The following is a 19659-nucleotide window of genomic DNA, read 5'->3' as shown; positions in this document are numbered from 1 at the left end:
GTACAGACACCCGAGGTGAAGAGCCAATTGCCCTACTTCCTCAGAAAGAATGAGGCCTCCCCTGTTGTCCCTCCTGCTTCTGCTTCCTCACTACCTCATTTACCTCAGGGCTTTGTTCTCCATCCTCCAGCAGACCTTGTTTAAAGCCTCCCTCACTAGGTTAGAAAGCCTGGCTGCAAAGATGCTTCTCCCTCTCTTTGTCAGGTGGATCCCACCTCTCCCTAGTAATCCTTCATCTTGGAGCAACATCCTCTGATCAAAGCTGCATCCCTGCTGGCGACACCACCTGTGCAGCTAATATCACAAATCTAGTGTCTATGTAATATCACATGCTCAGGTAGCATTCTGGCATTGCTTCTTTGATGACAATGCTTTCAATCTGTTGGATTGTAGAGATGGAATTCTATTACCCTTTACATACTCACATGGCAGTTTTCCAGCTACCTAACTGGCATTTCTGCCTCTTAGGGACAGTGCACCATTCTATTACTTGTGGGGCATGGACAGCATCCACTGGACTATTGGGTACACATAGTAGGCTGCACCCTACACCCTGGATACACCTATATGCCAAGCAGGCTGAGCTGAGCAGGCTGAGCTGAGCATACAGAGGGAGGGAAGTGGCCTTTTTGTGTTTTAGCCCCAACAGCCGAGTGGCTAGATCATGACTAGATCTGGAGCTGAGCACAAGGGCAGAACCATGGACAGAGCCCACTGAACTATAGGTGGACCCACATGCAGAACCTGAAAGAGTCAGCAGTAATCACAGGTGTTAATGCCAGAAGAACCACCCAGAGCCCTGAAGTCATGCAGGCCAGCCAAACAGGTGGTAGTACTGTAGAATAAGAACAGGAAGGACTCAGTTCATATGATCCCTACCTCCCCTATCTAGAGCAAAACTAGGGCACCTGAGCCAATAGGTGCTAGATCTGCAGAGGCACTTCTGTAAAGATGGCAGCAATGCCAAAGAGTTATCAAGGTGCTTTCTTGGAACTTTTTCTGAAATAACAAAGAAGCTACTAGAGCCAGTTGATGGAACCAAAGTATTTGCACTCAAGTTTAAAATGAGCTTAGGTATATTATCTTCTCAAGCCCACAAAGACTGGGACCCAGAAAGAGAAAAAGAGAAAAAATGTTCAAAGTGGGCCAGAGCTGTGAGCTCCAGTGTCTGCAGAATTACTTGCAGGCATTGCAATTTTAGCAGACTCACAGCTTTCTAAAAGTAAGTGTTAAGGGAAAGGACCACAACATTTTGAAAGCTCAATGATTATAATGCAAGTCTCACTAGTTATTAAAAAATACAAAGAAATAATAGACGAAACAAAACAAAACCTAAAACCAATCCACTTCTTTCCCAAATGACCCTAAGGTATCTAAAGTCATACTAATACCAAAGCCAGCAAGGACTAAATTGTGTGCCACAAGATAGAGATATAAGTGAAGCAAAGTCAAACTAAACTGTGGACATTATCTCATACGAAGATAAGTGGGGTGTTTATGTTTCAGCATTCTGAGCGAGAGAGGTTGAGGGCAGGGACTGCAGGCCCAGGTAAGATTAGATGAGAAAGCCTGGGAGTGGACCTTAAAAGAGAAAGAGAGTGTGCAGCAAGAGCACACAAGCGAGCGAGTGGAAGAGCTGAAACCAGGCATAAAGAACAATGCCTTGCTCAGGGACTTGAACCACAGAACTGAGCTAGACTAAGGCAGCCCACTGAGGGCAGACTCCCTATACTGATATCATCAAAAAGCATGGCATGTGAAGACAGGGCAGCAGCCTGGGACACCAGAGTGTTGGGGCATGATTGGTGTAGCTTAAGGGGTGCCATGGCCACCTTCACAGACACAGGTCCTGTCACAGACACATCCACAGATTAAGTGGCAAAAATACAGTTGGTAAAACAAACCTTCAGTCTTAGACACAAGGGGGACCCACTTAATAGTGGAATACGAACAGGAATAAGCACTTGAAGATGGCCTTTGATAGCGATATATTCCTGCACTATACATTTCTCCCCTATGCATTCCTGCTTTTATCATGAAATATCTATCAATCATGCCTAAAAGTTGGGAGGTTGAAGGAGGTATTTAGTCATCTCAATAGACTAAACATGCAGCCTGGATGTTGCAAACACTCCTATAATTGACTTGAGAAATTAAAAATGCACATGCAGTGGCTAGAGCAATGGACTCTGATCCTGCCTGATCTTTGTTGAGGGCCTCTAGGAAGCACCTCAAAAATAAATTAATTCAATTAATATTTGAACCTTCCTCCATGGCAAGTGGTTCTGGATTCTACAATGCTTGACAGTACATTGCCATCCATTTTTTTTTTTTTATAATACAAGCAGTGATAAATATCAAGCAGTTTAAAATCTAGTAAGTGTAAGGTAACATCTAGAGGCCTTTTTTGTCTAGTGACCAGTATACAGAAAGATATATCATTATAGCTAACACCTGACTTCTTTGAGGGCACTGTGAAAAACAAGGCTGAACTCAAGTGATTTCAACAGCAGAGATGTTCAGGGGTCTATTAATGATAAGTGCAATGTTGTAACTCATATAAAAGAGAGAAACATGTTCATAAATTTGCTATGTCTAGTAATCCTGGGTGTAGCTGAAAGCCAGATCCCTTTGTATGAGATTTTTTATTACCCAATGTATAAACTATGACAATCCACATACTTAAAATGTACCAAACTTCTTTATTTCAAACAAACTTCTGTACAAAAACACTGTATCAGTCCAACAAATGCAGTTACAGCTTCAAAGAACACAAGACAGCTTGCAGAATGCTTTCAGGTTCATAATTTTATTATACAGGGGGCAAAGAGCTCTCCTCTAGGTTCATAAAAAAGTTAAGTTTCCTTCCAAACATATTGGAAAGTATTAATTTTAAGTAAAAGTCTACTAAATCCATGGAATGCTCTGTAGTCTGTTTAGATTTTCCTAAGCTTAAGTGGCAATGGTGAAACTAGTTTTTCAAGTACATTCAATAAATACCCCAAACATTAGAAATTTGTTGTTTTTAAACACATTGTGGGAGATCACTGCATCCAGGAAAAACAACACCATTTCCCATATACCCAATTTCAGATTTGGTTCCTGATGACAGAGTACTCTGCAGCTGTAGTTATACTGTACAGTCAGAAGCATTGTTTATATATACACACTACATTAGTTACTACAGGCCCCAACCAGAATTGAGACCTCATACTGCTAAATATCGTGCAAACAAAGGAGGAGGCAATCCCCACCACAGACAGTTTATAACCTAAACAGTGCTTAGAGACTGACTTTGATAAATAGCTTTGTAGCAGTGCACCATGTTACACATCCATAATATTAAGGGCCAAGTTTTCAAAAGTACATGCAAGAAAACTCCAGTAAATGCACATCAGCTGATGTAGGAACATGTGTACATGTATAAACAAATCCTTATCTGTGTACATAAATTTGAATTTGTGTGCCAAATGCAAGCTAAGTACACAAACAATTTAGAACATGCATTATTGAAAATGCAATTGCCACACAAGAATATTTACAGTGGCTGCAGATCACTCAGAAGACATGCCAAAAAGGCTGCTTTCCTGGTTTCAGCAAAAGATTTTAATTTTTTTTGATTGAAAAAAAAAAAAAAGTCAACTGAGAACTAAGTAAGTGAGAGAAAACTTCTTGCATGTCAGTCACAACTGAAGTACAATGGAAAGTAACCAGGCCTGATGGCCAAAATCCAACGAAAGGTCTGTAAGTCTATTTAGATTTCCCTACACTTAAGTAGCAATGGTGCAACATTTGCTATAAAAATATTAATTCCTAGTTTTTACATGATGTCAGTTGATAAACAATACTATAAGAAACTTGATGGTATATTTAAAAGCAGCTCAAGTCCCAAAGGAAGTCAAGCTCTCCCATTCTGATGACACTAGGTCTACACTCAAAACATTTGCAAATGCAATAAGGTTAGTGAGGAGTGCAATTCTATACAACATCCTTATACCAGCAAAAAAATAGTGGCTTTTGCTAGCTTAAACCTTGCCTCCATTAGGAGACTTTGCTGATTTAGCTAAGATTTAACAAATCTTTTTTAGTATAGACAAAATTAACACTTCCTCCTTATATTCTAATATTTAAAACAGTGGGGCTAGGAGAGGTTTTTTATTTTTAATTCTCTTCGACTAATACACTTGAACAAGTTGTCAAAATCCAGTTATGCTCCTGAACTGCATTCGATATGTACATAAAAAGAGCCTGAAATAAGATATTTATCAACTGTGGAACAGAAGGGGCTACCTAATAAACCAAGGAGGCAAAATGCTCTCTCCTGCAAGAGAAGTGTGTTTGATTCAGTTAGCTAGCCAAGGGTCATTACTAACTATATGACCATTCCCTTCTTCCTAATACCAAACAATTTCTCTTCCATACAAGTGTGTGACTATTCAAATTACTGTAAGTCTTAAGAGAGAAGTGAAAGCTGTATTTAAAAATAATTGGCCAACTGAACTTGTGCATGTTATTAAGTACAATATTTCAATTTTATTTTCATTTATTTTAAATTTCACCTTCAAGGTTTCATTTTTAGGGTAACTGAAAGATTAGCCTATTTGACCTCCATTTTGTTGTTACTACTGTTTACTTTTGTGAAAGAGATGCATTTAAGGACTGAAATAAAACACAGATTGTTATAGATGTCTATGAAGTTTCTTGGTAAAAAAAATATTTTTAATGTCAAGAGATAAGGCTAGCCTGTAAAGTATAGCTGTGCTATAATAAAGCAGTCTGGTTATGAATAAGGTTTCATATATTTCAGTGATCTGAAGAAAATGGTTATGTAAATACACACAAGTATTAACATCAATCTGTATTAAATTATGTAAACATACACATCTTCTGTGATCAATACGCACATTCACCTGTCCCAGAGGGTACTACTGAAGCATGGCTCGAATTTGTTTTGAAGTTGACTCATCATTCAGGTGTCTTGTAGTGAACCTAGGAGTTAGAACAGAATGGTGAACATGATGCACACAAAAATAGGAATTTCACAACCTCAAAACTTTTAGCTGCTCTGTAAATTGAAGTTTTATATTTATTCTTGAATTTACTAAATGTGCCTAAATTAAACATGCTTCCCTCAGCTTCCAAGAAGAAACAGATTGCTTCTCCTGAAAATGGAATTCAAAAGGTACAATATAAGTACTACATGATTAATCTTAACCCTTTTACAGAGAACAGCCAGTGTTGCTATTAACATTTAATTATTTCAACTCAACAAATTATGGTTCAATCAAACAAAACACATCCTCCTGTTTGAGAGGTCTTCAAACATTTGTCCTCAGTTGCTACCTTCTATCTAAAGACAGGCATGTAATCCTGTACCCTCTTATTGCTGGGTATGTGCCCTTCATATTCAAATGTATTAATCCTTTAAAACATTCTTGTGCAATAGTGAAATATTTCCAATTCATGGAGGAGGAGCAGGTGCTGGAATCCTAGTCTTACTTAAGATAATGGCAGTATTCCTATTAATTTCAATTGAGCTGGAATTTCTTTTAGGACGATCGTCTCAGGTCATACAGGTCTGTGGCAAAGCATGGAACTGAACTTAGGCCTCCCCCTCCCCGCAAGGCTGATCACTCTGGACCACAAACCCAACCCTTTCTCTATTCATATTATGATTTAACTTTACACAAGCCAAGATGGGTAATAATTTATTTAATCTTTATTCTACAAACCAGGAACTGAGACGAACAGGGGATATCAAAAAAAGGACCCATACACTGGAAGTTAAATACATATGCAATTTAGATGCCCAAGTACAAGTAGGCAATCCACGAGACCCCACCTAACTACTTAGGCACCTAAGTTCATATTTATTAGCTAAAAATACAAAGCTGCATTGTGCATATTTTAATTACTGAAGCCCTTGAGCTTGATTTTGCAATTATGAAAATAGAAGTGACTCTGCAACAGAAAACACTATACCCAGTTTTAAAGGAGTAGCACACTGACTGGAGACTACAAAACTTTAAAAGGAAAGATGTTTTAATATGAGAAAATATTGAAGACCCTAAATGAAAAATGACTTTATCCTCCTCCCTTAACAACAGTCTACCCTTGTACATACCTGAGGGCATTCAGAAGGCCTTCAACAGTGTCAGGAGGCTGTTCCTTTAAAACTTTTATGTATCCTTTCATCTGGGAGGAAAAGCACATGATTATATACTAACAATATACAATTTGTGTTATCTAAAAACAGACGGAAACTTTACCAAATCAAGTCCACTTCATTTCAAGTTCCTCAGTGTACTGTTAGCACTACCTAAAATTCAGCATTCTGGCTCAAATTTAATGTTTTTAAGGCAAGGACATAGTTTAAGTAAATTAATTCTATTTTTGGTAGATGTTTGCAGATATGGCATTATACATGAACCTTGAAAAAGTTAAATTAGATGTCAATCGTCAAAAACAAGAAAGTTAAACAAAATGGTGGAAACCAACTTTGCCTTTACGTAAAAATAGCTATGTTTGTAAAAAAAAAAGAAGCATCTCTAATAGCAATGTAACTGACATTTTTAGTACAGCAGATATTTAAATATTGACCTCCATTTTCTTGTCTCTGCTACTGAGAATGCAAATGGTCCACAGTTTTTTAATATAACAAACAGTTGTCAGAGTAACAGAATGAGCTTGAAGACAACAAAGGAACACCTGTATCAAGTAAAATTTATAAACTGAAGGAGCTGATTTTAATAGTGATCAAACCAATACACAAAAAAGCATACAGGCAACAAGGAATTCTGAATGTTGCCAATGGAAGCGAAACTCTACTTTCTATGAAAGGATAATCTTCTATTGAAGAAAAGTATGAACAAGCATTCGCTAATCTGACAGCATGTAAAACATAAGTTTTTCTTCTTAAAATTGTTCTTACATCAATCTTTGATGTCTTGGAGAAAGCTCCCACAGGATGGACATGATCATAGAGAATAATAACTCCCACCATTACTCTCATGCAGAACAACAGAGTCTCCTCATTGGTGAACCTACTTCTGTATTCTCTGGGGAAAAAAAAAACAAACAACAAAAACAAACTCAAAGCTTGAGTGACACTTCAGTGAAGAAATCTGTCATATTTCATTTGAATTTTTTTGCTCTTATAGTACTCTACACGCACAAGGAAATCCAAGTGTTGCAGCAGTGCAACTGGGGTTGGGCGCAACAGGGGAAAGGGAAAAGGTGAGAAAGTGAAAATAGCTGCCACAGCTGCAAGCTGGTTGTGCCACCTCTACCACTGTACTGCCACTCGTCAGGATGCAAAGTGCTCTGTTAACGCCTCCGAAACATTGTAGAATACAAGTTTAAAGAGTGTAAGTTATGTCTGAGAAGAAACCAAAACCAGCTGTGATCAGTGAATTTATCACCTTGATAATTTAAAATGACTACATTAGAGAACAACTGAAAGTACAGTACTCCTTCCAACACCCTTTCACAAGTCAGATTATCACTTCCATCAAGCCATACATTTTACTGACAGCTGCTGCACATGATGAAATATAAAAAGATATACAATGCTCTTTACCTATCCTTACTATGGAAACAATGGAAAGCAAAAGAAAATCTTCTCTTTGTTTAAGTTGTTAGTGTTGAAAAGGACACTTCAAACAAGATTTGATTTACCTTTTCAGTGGTAGCTTACTATGTGTGGATGGCCAAATAAAGACTGCTGCTATCAGCTGTCCTCCTTGAAATTATTAACCAATGCGAGAAATGAATTAAGCCAGGAACAAGCATAAGAAACCAATGAATACTATTTTCCTCACCAGGAACTTCTATATTAAAAGGCTCAAAATAAACTCCTCTGTTGTCATCAACTACTTGTGCACTGAAATTAAGTCATCAATAAGAATGCAATCAAAATTCACCAAAATTCATTTTTTAAACAACCCCCCAAATTAGAAACTATACTTTACCTCCTCTACTTACACTGTGTTCCCAAACTGGTTTTTTTTTTATTTCAATACTCCAGTAATATAGAATGACCGAGAACAGGTTATGACCATTTATTTGGAATTTCTGATGTTCACACAGCTCTCTTATAAATTTTAAAATTTTATATATGTTAAGCATGTTCTAAAATCTTCTTGTTCTATAAATGTTTTAGGGCAATATTTTCCAAAGTGATTTGAACCAGCCTAAATCTACTTCCACCAAAATCAATAAAGTATTGAGATTGCTGAAATTGTATAGCCTCCTCTATAATGAGCATTCATCACACCCATTAGCCATTCTGCAAAATATTTTAAGTTTTCCTTAACCATACAATTTCTTTCCTCAAATCCACAGATCTGAATTTTGACAAGTTACAACTGATTTTGAAAGCATCATATTTTGTGTATTCATCAACTAAAGGAGGTGCTTTCATGGAATGATGCCTCTAAAAGGTGTTGAGACAGATGCTCCAAAACTGTCTCTTCAAAATGTTGACCTGTGTGCCCAGAGACAGACTTACCTGTCCATACTATTTACTAATGTTAAAGATTTAACATACAGAGCTGAAGCTAGGGAAATGAAAAAAAAAATAAAAATGAGAAAAAAATATTGATTCTTGACATTTTATCTGGAGTTGGACTTTAATTAAATAAATTCCTAGGATGACAATTTCCATAGCTTCCGGTCACATTGAATGTCAGGGTAAGTAAAAGGACCGTTTTGTGTCACCCTTCTAATGTGAAGGGGAAGAAGGACTTTTCCCTTTATTGCCCTCCAATGTATCTTTTTCTCTTCCTCCTCATACCATCTGTCAAGACGGATAATGCCAAGACACCCTAACATGGGCTGATGAAAAGACTGCAACAAAAGCCATAAAAGAACTAAAATTAAAAGGACTGAGGGAAATAACTATTCTATAACTAGTTATAGAATATCATACATAACTAGTTATGAAATAACTATACTCTAACTTTGGATGCATTCAGAGAGGGGTCAACAGCTCTCCACTGGCTGGAAGCTGTGCACACGCTGTACTAAGGAGCAGAGGATGGAGATAAACAGCAATGATGTGGTTGCAGCTTCCACATGCCTAGCCCTAATTAAGGGTTGTTCCAACCCAGGGTTTGAAAAAGTTGCTGGCTCCTCATTTAGGGTGCAACTGCACCAAAAAAAAAAATCAACAAGGGCATGTCTATGTGAGATGTTTACTGTAGGCTAATTAGCTCTGCAGAAACCTCTTGCGCCTACATGTGCACCCCTATTAGGCTGCAGGAAACTAATCAACTCCACAGGAGCACACATGTAGATAATGATGGGGTTGGATGGAGCAGGAGGGTGCTTTAGCGAGGGGTTGCCTGCTGGTTAGTCCTGCATTGGAGCACCCTCATGGCCCAGCCAGCCCTTTCACAGCATGTTGAGCTGGGTTGGAGCAGCCCTGGCTGGCAAGCTGACTCCTTGGGCTCCCTGCCAGTCGGGGCTGGTCCGACCCAGCTCAACATGCTGCAGTCCCGGGTGCACGTGTAAACGTAGTGCCCAGGAGGAATAAACTTCAGTGCGATAAATGCCAGTGTTTATTGCTTCACCTTAATAGCATGTGTAAACATATCCACAGTATCCTTCATTGCACAAGACTGTACAATCTACATATATTTATAGTCATGCAACATTCCCTTCTACAGCAGGGGTGGCCAACCTGTGGGTCCAGAGTCCAAATTTCCACGTCCAAACTGAGTAATGTGCTTGCTGCAAGCAGTCGTGTCATGTGACGTGATGTAACAGCTATGCAAGTTGGTCACCATGTGCTTGTGCAAAGATTCAAAGAGGCACATATTTTAATTTCTGAAGAGCTGCATATGGCTCTGGAGCTGGTTGGCCATCCCTGTTCTACAGGAATTAAAAAACAAACAAACATTTGAGGTAAAAGGGTGGAGGGGAGAAATTACTCCAGTACAGTGTGTTTCATAGATTCATAGATTCACAGATGTTAGGGTCGGAAGGGACCTCAATAGATCATCAAGTCTGACCCCCTGCATAAGCAGGAAAGAGTGCTGGGTCTAAATGACCCCAGCTAGATACTCGTCTAACCTCCTCTTGAAGACCCCCAGGGTAGGGGAGAGCACCACCTCCCTTGGGAGCCCGTTCCAGACCTTGGCCACTCGAACTGTGAAGAAGTTCTTCCTAATGTCCAGTCTAAATCTGCTCTCTGCTAGCTTGTGGCCATTGTTTCTTGTAACCCCCGGGGGCGCCTTGGTGAATAAATCCTCACCAATTCCCTTCTGTGCCCCCGTGATGAACTTATAGGCAGCCACAAGGTCGCCTCTCAACCTTCTCTTGCGGAGGCTGAAAAGGTCCAGTTTCTCTAGTCTCTCCTCGTAGGGCTTGGTCTGCAGGCCCTTGACCATACGAGTTGCCCTTCGCTGTACCCTCTCCAGGTTATCCGCATCCTTCTTGAAGTGTGGCGCCCAGAATTGCACGCAGTACTCCAACTGCGGTCTGACCAACGCCCTATAGAGGGGAAGTATCACCTCCCTGGACCTATTTGTCATGCATCTGCTGATGCACGATAAAGTGCCATTGGCTTTTCTGATGGCTAATACACCTTCCTTGTGATTTTGTTAGATAAATATACAAATTAAGAAGTCTAATTTTCAGCTGTGATGTCAGCTGTCTGAACAGCAGTAGAAATCTGCTGCTTCTTTCCCCATTTATGTATAAAATACTCATTTAGTGTCTCGTAGAAATATTATGGGGATTCATTTTCACAAAACATTTTTTTAATATCTAGTCCTTTTAAAGTACAGTGGGGTCTGTGCTTACAAAGAAATCAGTTATTGTTATAGCCTTATCTTCACCAATGGAGTTATTAACAACTTAAATTTGCTTTACTGTAGCACCCAAGGATTAAGTCTCATCTCCTCATAAACTTATAAATAGAAGAAAAGAAAAAAGTACTCAAGGAACCTCAAGAGCCTAGTGTCTTGTAAGTGTGAAACATAGCAGGTGGACACAGAGTGGAAAGTAGAAAGTAAGAGAGGATTGTCAGTCTTATAAGCTGCAGTCACAGAACTCAACTGATGAGTATTTTAGTGTTCTGCCATTCCATCTCCCCCATCTATTTAAAATATATAAAATACTGCAGTGAAGCAATATTGCTATCACAGCTGAGAAGTTATTGCAGGCTACTGGCATCTATCAACTCAGTATCTCAAAATGAACTTCAACATTTCCTAATCAAGGAGTAAAATAAATTACCAGCATTTGCAGAAACAAACAAAATGCACACATTCCTTCCACTGGTTCTCCATTAAATGAAAACTTAGACTGAAATATTTACTTTGCAATATCAAAGATTATTCTGATTTTCACTCATACTTCATTTTGGATGCTCTAGAAATAAGTCTGCTCTCTACAAAGCCATTGAGAATATGTGCAAAACTAAACTTGTTAAAAGTCACTCTTAAGCCTACATACTTGAATGATATTACATTTGTGCTTTAAATGTAGATGAATCATAGGCTTAGGCAGAGCAAAAACGTGCAGTTGACTTTTTAAAATTAATCAAATTGATCAACATAGAAGACATAGCTACCTATATACTAATATATTTAGTATTACTATATACCTATATACTAAAAATACAGGACACAAAAAAACCCAGTAAACTGGAAGATTAATTTGATGATCAGATTTTGCAAACTATCCAGGCAACTACTAAAAGAGATGAAGAATTTGAACATACACAAAGAACATTATTTAACTTTTACTTACGGTGTTTCCAACATGACTTTGCATACACTAGCCATGGTACTTAAACAGTCAGTTGTATTTTCAATAGGTAAGGTTTTGTTCTGGAAAGGATAAAGATGTCCATTGTAGATACTGATTTAACAAACAATTAAAATGTAGAAAGAAAAGTGCAAAGCAAACATTCTTATCACTTACTTCCGATACAAAATGGGTTGTGGCGTTGCTGAGTGTTTTCAGCATTGGGGTGGCTTCTGCATAAAATAGAGACATTCTGTTGGCCATTTCATTGTTAACTTCATTCTCAATATCTAGCTGATAAAAATACAGGGAAAAATAGTTAATAAATAGCCCTCCTTTCAAAACCTACGTGCAGCTACAAACAGTAAGTTCATGCTCATATCAGTATGGAGTTATTCACAAAGTAGTGTCACCAAATTAATGGTCTGAATCACATGATGATAACCCTACCCACATAAAAAGTAGTTAATGGTTGTAAAGCAACACAAAAATATATTACTGCAAGTAGTGGGAATGCACATTAAGAACTTCAGAATGTAAATAAAAAGATTTAAGTTACATTTACTTACATGCATATTGTTTATTCTGTTGCGACTTATCGTCCTCCTATAATAACTGAAGTCATTTTGAATTGCTGGGTTTCTCATCTTAGTGCAATAAAATAGGAAACTCAGTTTTCGGCATTTCAAACTTTAAGAAAATACCTCAACGTATTTTAAAATATTTAAAAAATATACATCTAACCTTCAGTTCATCAAAACGGAGTGTAAAATGTAAGATTTCTGCAAATTCCTTAGCTAAAGCCTGCTCTCGCTCCAAGTGCTGAGTTGGGGTATAGGGTGGACAGGTCAAGGACTCCAATAAGCTCTGCAGGGCTTTTTCTAAATGCATATATAAAAACCAATAATTTACTAATCATAGCTTCTTCATTAGCACAAAACTAAATTCAGCATTATGTGTCATGACACTGGTACTCATAGAATCATAGAAAATTAAGGTTGGAAAGGATCTCTGGAGGTCATCTAGTCCAACCGCCTGCTCAAAACAGGACAGGCTCCAACTATATCTTCCCAGCCAAGGATTTGTCTAGCCAGGTCTTAAAAAGCTAAAAGGATAGAGATTCCACAACCTCTCTGGGTATCCAGATTTAATGCTTAACTATCTTCCTGTCAAATTTTTTTTTCCAAATATCTAATCTAAACCTTCCTTGCTGCAACTTGAGACTATTGCACCTTGTTCTGTCATTTGCCATCACTGAGAACAGTACAGCTCCATTCTCTTTGGAACCACCCTTCAGGTAGGTGAAGACTACTATTAAATCCCTTCTCAGTGCCTGTGTCTACACAAGATGCTGACTGAGCAGTCATTACTGTGCAGATGCACTGAGGAACAGCTTTTTTGTGACACTGAATCCCCAACTCCCAGACCCAAAGCAAGCTTTTGGTGAGTCTGGGGAATCGTTGCAACTCATAGTGCTTTCTGCAAAGTGCTATGAGTTACATGGGGCACTGCTCTTTCTAGACACCACTGCTTAAATCAAGGAACTCACCTGTCCTGATAGTAGATATACTTGAGGACTTCCTGGAATCACACTGCTAGTACATGGCTTCAGGGTAGATTGTTTTCAAAATTTTAAATTAGAAAAAGTTCAGATCATGTAACCTAGACAGTCTCCTGGCTTCAGAGACAGAAATTCTGGTATTGTAGGCAAATTGCTGGCACTATGTTTTATTACTCTACTGTTAGCTTTTCAAATAATCTTTGTATGTTTGCATATAAAAACAATGAAGTAAAACAAATATACAAGCTTACCTAGTCTGAGTGAAAACTCATAAAACCTCTTTAGCCTCACAACCAGAGGGCATACTGAATTCCATGCTTTTTCCTGAAGTTGAATATCATTTGGATTTTGTATTGCCTGAAATGACAATATTACTGTAAACATTGGTGTGACACTAGAATAAAGAACCAAGCTTGGTGAGCCTATGAATGGATAGAATAAGATTTTGTATAAAGTAGTGTTAAAAATTAAATAACTTTCTTGAATAACATAGTAAGCAGCACTACCAAAAACACCCTTACAAGAATTGTTAAAAGACAAACAAAGAAAAAAAACCTGTGTTATGCAGAAAAATAAAGTTGAGTCAAACACACATTTTTAAAACTTCTTTTAGTTACTAAACTATGACGTGTGGTCCTACAAGATTTTTTTGTGTTTTTTGTTTTTTTTTAAAGTCCTTATTCAAAATGCAGTTTACAACTATCATCTAGGTTTAAATATCTATGTAGGGGTTTTAGGGAAGGCAGGTTTTGCTACCCTTGGCAACAAAAATAAGATGACAGCTAAATCATCATCATCATTATTTTTGTAAACAAGAGTTTTGTTTGCTATTACAAAAGTAGCAGACTTAAGTAATCAACTTTTCACCTCAGCAATAATCTTGAGGTTGTTGGAGGCTTTCCTACCTGGGTAGGTAGCTCGCAGTTAAAAGAAGGCTAAAATTAGACTAAATCATAAGATACAGTTCAGAAATCAAAGCAGCTACCCGTATACAGAATTCTATTGACATTGTAGATTTGTCATGCAAATGTCTTGTACGTATAACTATTTTTCATTTTTAATATTTAGAATGCCTGATACCCATTAACATTTTCCATAGTGTTTTATATTACATTAAAGTACAAAATTGTGTTTCTCCTCAAATACTTAATTGTATTCATGTTAAGATGTATTAATAAAACATCAAAGCTCTCTACCTATCTTCAATGAATAATCGGAAGCTGTAATTTAGTTCTAAATGCAATGTTACTTATTTGCAGGGGTGTTACTTATTTGTCATTTGTTTTACTGGGTATTTTTCATATAAACTGTTTGGAAATTGTGCCTGGCATACAGAATCGTAATACAAAATTATGTAGACTATTACTCCCCCCCTCCCCCAAGAGAACTGTCATAGCTACATTAACATACATCTCTAATTTCTTGTCCAGCTCCTTTGTAAGACTGAAGGTCAGTAAGCATGCTTTCAGAATCCTGTAAAACTGCACTGATTTGATTCCATACTTCCCTTTCTCCATCTGTAGGCTGTGCATCTAAGAATAGAGCAAGCAAAACAAGACACACACAATGTCAGAGTATAAATCAGATATTAATGTCAACACTACTCAGCTTTATTTATGAGCATTAACTTCAATTGGATTATATACAACCCAATCCCAATTTCATTCACACCCATGTAACTGTGCTTATTTCTAAGAAAACAATGCTTATTTGTATCAAAGAAAGATAACTAACATGCTCTTATCTAAAGGAGCTGAATTGCCATTAATTTGGGGGGCACTGGACCAGATCCATAGTCTTTGCTTAATTCTGCCAATTCTGTTCAGTCAAAAGTGAATTATAAAATAGTTAGAAGCATTTTTAAAGGCAGATAAATAAGTATTAGAAAATAGGACAATTTATCAGTGCTTAACTGAAATTTTCCTTTTTTGAGTGACAAGGTCCATAAAGGTAGTTCAGTCTGCTCACTGCTTGGGAACAGAACCAGAGCTGTCAGTCACTGGTGGCAGGCAAATATCCTTCCCCCTGAAGTTTCCTCTAGTTGAGGCAACTTTCATATCCAGGATAATACTTTTATGCTCCTATATTACAGACTGTGTTAAAAAGACCCATTTCTTCTAATGGAAAGCATGGATAATTCCTCCTAACAAAACAATGATCTTTGAACGATCAGTTTTTTTTTTCAGGGTGGGCCTGACCTGTGGACCTTACTTTTCAAAGACAGGATATTTTCAAGCAAGCACCGATCATTTTTCCTATTCATCCTTATGCTAAGGTCCATAGATCAATTACAATGGGATTTTCACTGCAGTATGACTCCAGGGTAGGAAGCAGGACTATCCCTTGAATATAAGCATATAAGACAAGGTGTTATATATCCTCCATTTTCTTACAGGCACCAAAGCATGGAGAAGACCTTTGATAAAAATGGCTTTGCTAGAGACTAGACGCTCAACACTAGCAGTTTATTAATTTATATATTAGTGACCATGTCATCACTAGCCATATTTATGTAAAAGAGACCACCTCTTTTTCCAAAGACAAGACCTTGATGCTTAACAATAAGCACCAATATTTCTTGGATTTTCTTTGGAGATTTATGCTGTCACAGCTGTGAAAAACACAGCCCAAACCCTATTGCAGCATTAAGTGCTAGTTATGTGACTAAATGTAGGAGGCATAAGAAACACTTTGTGGCACTTATGTGGATTTTAGAGCCTATTTCCACCTACATTACCAAACTCGTCTTCCTGATTATGTGCAAAAAAGGAATGGTTATGGCCACTTACACTCTCTTGACAATCCTATCCCAACTGAGAAAGCACTTCACTCTGTGAAAAGTCCCCTTACCATTGGTCAGGCTAAAAATAGATGTTTGATGGAATAGGGGGACCCTCCTGCTTTTTTAGTTTAGCTTTAGTTATTAAGGCACTTGCAGAGAAAGTGGAAAGACCGGGTCCTTGACTTCTCAGCCAGAAGGAGTTTGAACTCATATCTATCTTCTCCCCAGCATAACAGCCTAACTACCAAGCTTGGGCTTGCAGGACCAAGAATACCTCCTACTCCTTCTGCTGAAGCTGAGCCACTGAGCAGCCAGAAGGGAAATTATGGTTGGGGGTGGGGATCTGGTCCAAATAGAACAGAGAAATATATTAAGATGTGATTACTAGAATTGATGAGCATACCCAAAGAATTCTCAAATCCAGTGGAGAGGGAGGGGAAGAGGACAGATAAGCAAGGAGTGTTACTCAGTGACAAGGGCACTGCCCTGGAAGGGAGGGGACCCTGCCTTGCATCCCAAACTCCTCTCACTATGGAGTATTTTGCATTCAATAGTAATGAGATTAAATACAGATTGCACTGGGAAAGGGTGATTCACAACCCAATGAACTCCAAAATTGTTGGGAATGGCGCACAGTTCTATCCATCATTCTAGCCTTCTAGCTAGGTTGTGTATAGTCCCACCCCTTTCAAGGTATCAGTGTAATAAAATGACCAAATATAGCAAATGATGTCCCTAACTAGCCCTCGATTTTCTGTTTGGACTCATGCTACACTATTTTCCAGATTAATGAGACCTAGGGCTTTTACCTGCAGTCCCCAGTAGCCATGGGAATACAATGCAATTTTGCTTTAATCAAACATTTCGTAATAGAATTTGTACAAAACTGGGCTTCTTTGAATAAGCTGGTAATACTGTATTACAGAAAATGGATCTTTTTGCTTGGGAACACATATACACTCAAATGGAGTGCAGGCCATGCTACAGGTCCAATGTTTCACTTGTTTAATATAGCACTAAGTTAACCACCAATTTTGCCCAAGCCTGGTGCATCTAGGGTGTCAGTTTATTTATTTTTTTATAGTGGCAATGTATCTCAATAATGCTGCATGAAAGGGAAAGTAGAAGCAGAGAGAAACTGAACTTTGTAATTGTTCCCCAAAATATTTTGACAGGCAGGAACCTCTTTGTCTAAGACACAGGGTGCGTTTTTCCCTTGGCATGGGCTCTTTTTGGGTGCAGTGAGGATGTTCCATGAAAGGCTGGGGTTAGCCAACAGACCTCTCAAAAGCTTCACCTCCTCTGCATGGCAGTTTCATAGGCCAGATGGATTTATATTTCCCCTGGAAACCCTGGTCTGAGTTAGAGTAGTAAGAATCCTTGGGATGCCAGTAATAGAGGTGGTAGCAGAGAAGGCCCTTGACTGCAGCTACCACCACTACCAGTGTTCTACATCCACAGCCTACAGAGAGGGAGAGTTCAGCTCCAAGCATGTTGCATGGACTTTGGTGCAACTTTTTATATGACATGCTGCCTACTGGAAAAATCCATCAAAAAGATGGGAGAATGCAAAGTTGCTTGTGTTAGAATTAGTTTTGTCTGTAGTTTTATCTTAAGGAGATGGTGCTTCTTGCCTGGGTCCTTTCTTGGCCACAGGAGAGAAGCTAAGGCAACAGAGCCCAACTGGGCTGTAAAAGCAACTATACCCACCGTGGCACAGAAGAACTCCAAACAAGACAGTGATAAAGGGTAAAACGAGAGAGATGATCCTTTATTTTTAACTTCTAGCTTTTTTGACCTAATTTACTCCCTGAAACCTGCGAACATCTCAGGAACAGCAGAGTTGAAAGGACAATCTTTCCAAATACATACAGTCAATGGCCACAGCTGAGAACTGGAAACTTAATGAAAATGTCAATCAGAAATTTGAAATTAAATTTGAAAACTTCAGCAGTAATATCTCGGCAGCAAAAAGGTCTGAGTTGTCAGCTATAGGGAGATAGATAAAACTGGAGGAAACTTCCAAGGGCAGGACATTTGCCTGTGGCCAGTAACAGACTAGTCCTGTCCCCTAACTGCAAATAGGTTGAAGTGTGCATGGTAATGGATCTTAGGACCTTAGCTCTAAGAAAATAAAAGTAATCATTACAACAAGCTTTACTAATATATTTCTGTGAACAGAAATCTAGCTCAGTGGCGACAGAAAATGAAAATAGGTGGATATGTGGGTATAAAAATACACCCACACAAACAGCTAACATTAAACCAAGGGAACAAGTATTAAGACACAAGAGAACAGAGTTAAATATTCTTTTAGTGCAAATTATTAGCATGTAAAACTTTCACCTTCAGACCATCTGAAGTATAAATCACTAAATCTGGAACACAGAGTTTGAGTTTTTCTTGCATTTTCAGAGGAAAGTCACAACATTTACTGTTATTCCCAAAGCGTATATTTTAAGAATAGAAAGGGCAAGTCATTTTTTTCCCCAGTTCCATAGCTCCAAGTGGCCCTTGTTAATAAAAGGTAGTTTAAGTGCCAGCATTGCAAACTGGTAAATCCTGAATCAAGACATGTCAAGAATCTAGCTAGTGTTGACCTTAAATTCTATAGACACTAACAGCACACTGTTATAGAAAGGGTGGATAGTATATAATTGGTATAACTAGTGAAAAAAATATACTTCCCTTAAAAATAGCTGTGTTCCCTTTCATTCTACTCCCAGCATTTTTGAATACTTACTGGAATAATAATCCATTATATCTATATAAGTGACCTGTTCGAGGTACTTACAATATCTACCATGGGGTCCCAGTGGCCTCTACAACAGAAATAGTGGCCCACAACATTTTCCTATTAGTAGTGGAAACAAAAGGTGTTCCTGGACATCAATCAATGTCTATTTTCCATAAGAAAAAATACTTGCCCTCAGTCTCAGTGCTGAAACCAAAACAAAACAATACCCGTAGATCTGACACTCTCTCATCTATATCTTCTTTTTCCTTGACCAGTGAAACAGTGATGGGGGTGTAAAAACTGCTAAATATGAATAAACAGTTGTGTAAGGCCATGGCTTTTCCCCATCATCAGTTAAATACAGTAAGGCACTGAGTCAGAGTTGAAGTCCAAAGTCGCAAGACAACACTAGAATTATTTACTGCAACACAGACATCAAGCCAATCCATATATCTTACTTCCCCAGAATCTGTGATGTAGTTAAAAACACTGAACTTAATTAGGCTGAGGCTGGACTATCTTGAGGCCTTGGGTGGCCCCCAGCAGGTCATTTAGAGCAAGGCTGGCTGGAGTTGGGTTGTTCCAGGCCACTGTGTGTAAAGATTGCTAGCTGCTGCACTACAGTGCTAATCTATATGAATGTAATCTATTATGCATGCTGTAGATATATGTTAGTTCGTCTCTCACAGTCATGTTTTTCCTTTCCAATACAATTAGAAAAAAATAGACTGTATTTACTCTATCCTAAGCCACCCGCCCCCCATTTAGACTGTTTCCCAACCTGCCCCTCTTCCTCCCCCCTTACCCTTGCTCCTTGCTGGCAGG

At 38.3% G+C, this 19659-nt stretch overlaps 1 protein-coding gene across 5 annotated transcripts in view; it reads right to left on the bottom strand.

Annotated features, from left to right (window-relative positions):
* Positions 1 to 2682: 2682 nt before the first annotated feature.
* Positions 2683 to 19659, bottom strand: part of CYRIA (CYFIP related Rac1 interactor A) — a 74239-nt gene continuing 57262 nt past the window's right edge. For all 5 annotated transcript variants that reach the window (XM_059729489.1, XM_059729494.1, XM_059729501.1 and 2 more), the window contains 9 exons: positions 14726 to 14847; positions 13567 to 13672; positions 12499 to 12635; positions 12324 to 12401; positions 11932 to 12048; positions 11758 to 11837; positions 6932 to 7058; positions 6125 to 6195; positions 2683 to 4989 (listed from right to left, as the gene is read on the bottom strand). In XM_059729489.1, coding sequence (XP_059585472.1) covers positions 4926 to 4989; positions 6125 to 6195; positions 6932 to 7058; positions 11758 to 11837; positions 11932 to 12048; positions 12324 to 12401; positions 12499 to 12635; positions 13567 to 13672; positions 14726 to 14847 — 902 coding nt within the window. In that variant the 3' untranslated portion in view covers positions 2683 to 4925. The remainder of the gene's footprint in view (positions 4990 to 6124; positions 6196 to 6931; positions 7059 to 11757; positions 11838 to 11931; positions 12049 to 12323; positions 12402 to 12498; positions 12636 to 13566; positions 13673 to 14725; positions 14848 to 19659) is intronic.

The sequence above is a fragment of the Alligator mississippiensis genome, chromosome 1 (genome assembly GCF_030867095.1).
Source record: "Alligator mississippiensis isolate rAllMis1 chromosome 1, rAllMis1, whole genome shotgun sequence".
NCBI lineage: Eukaryota > Metazoa > Chordata > Crocodylia > Alligatoridae > Alligator > Alligator mississippiensis.
Note: the sequence above shows the minus strand (reverse complement) of the source record. Positions and strands in the feature narration are given on the sequence as shown.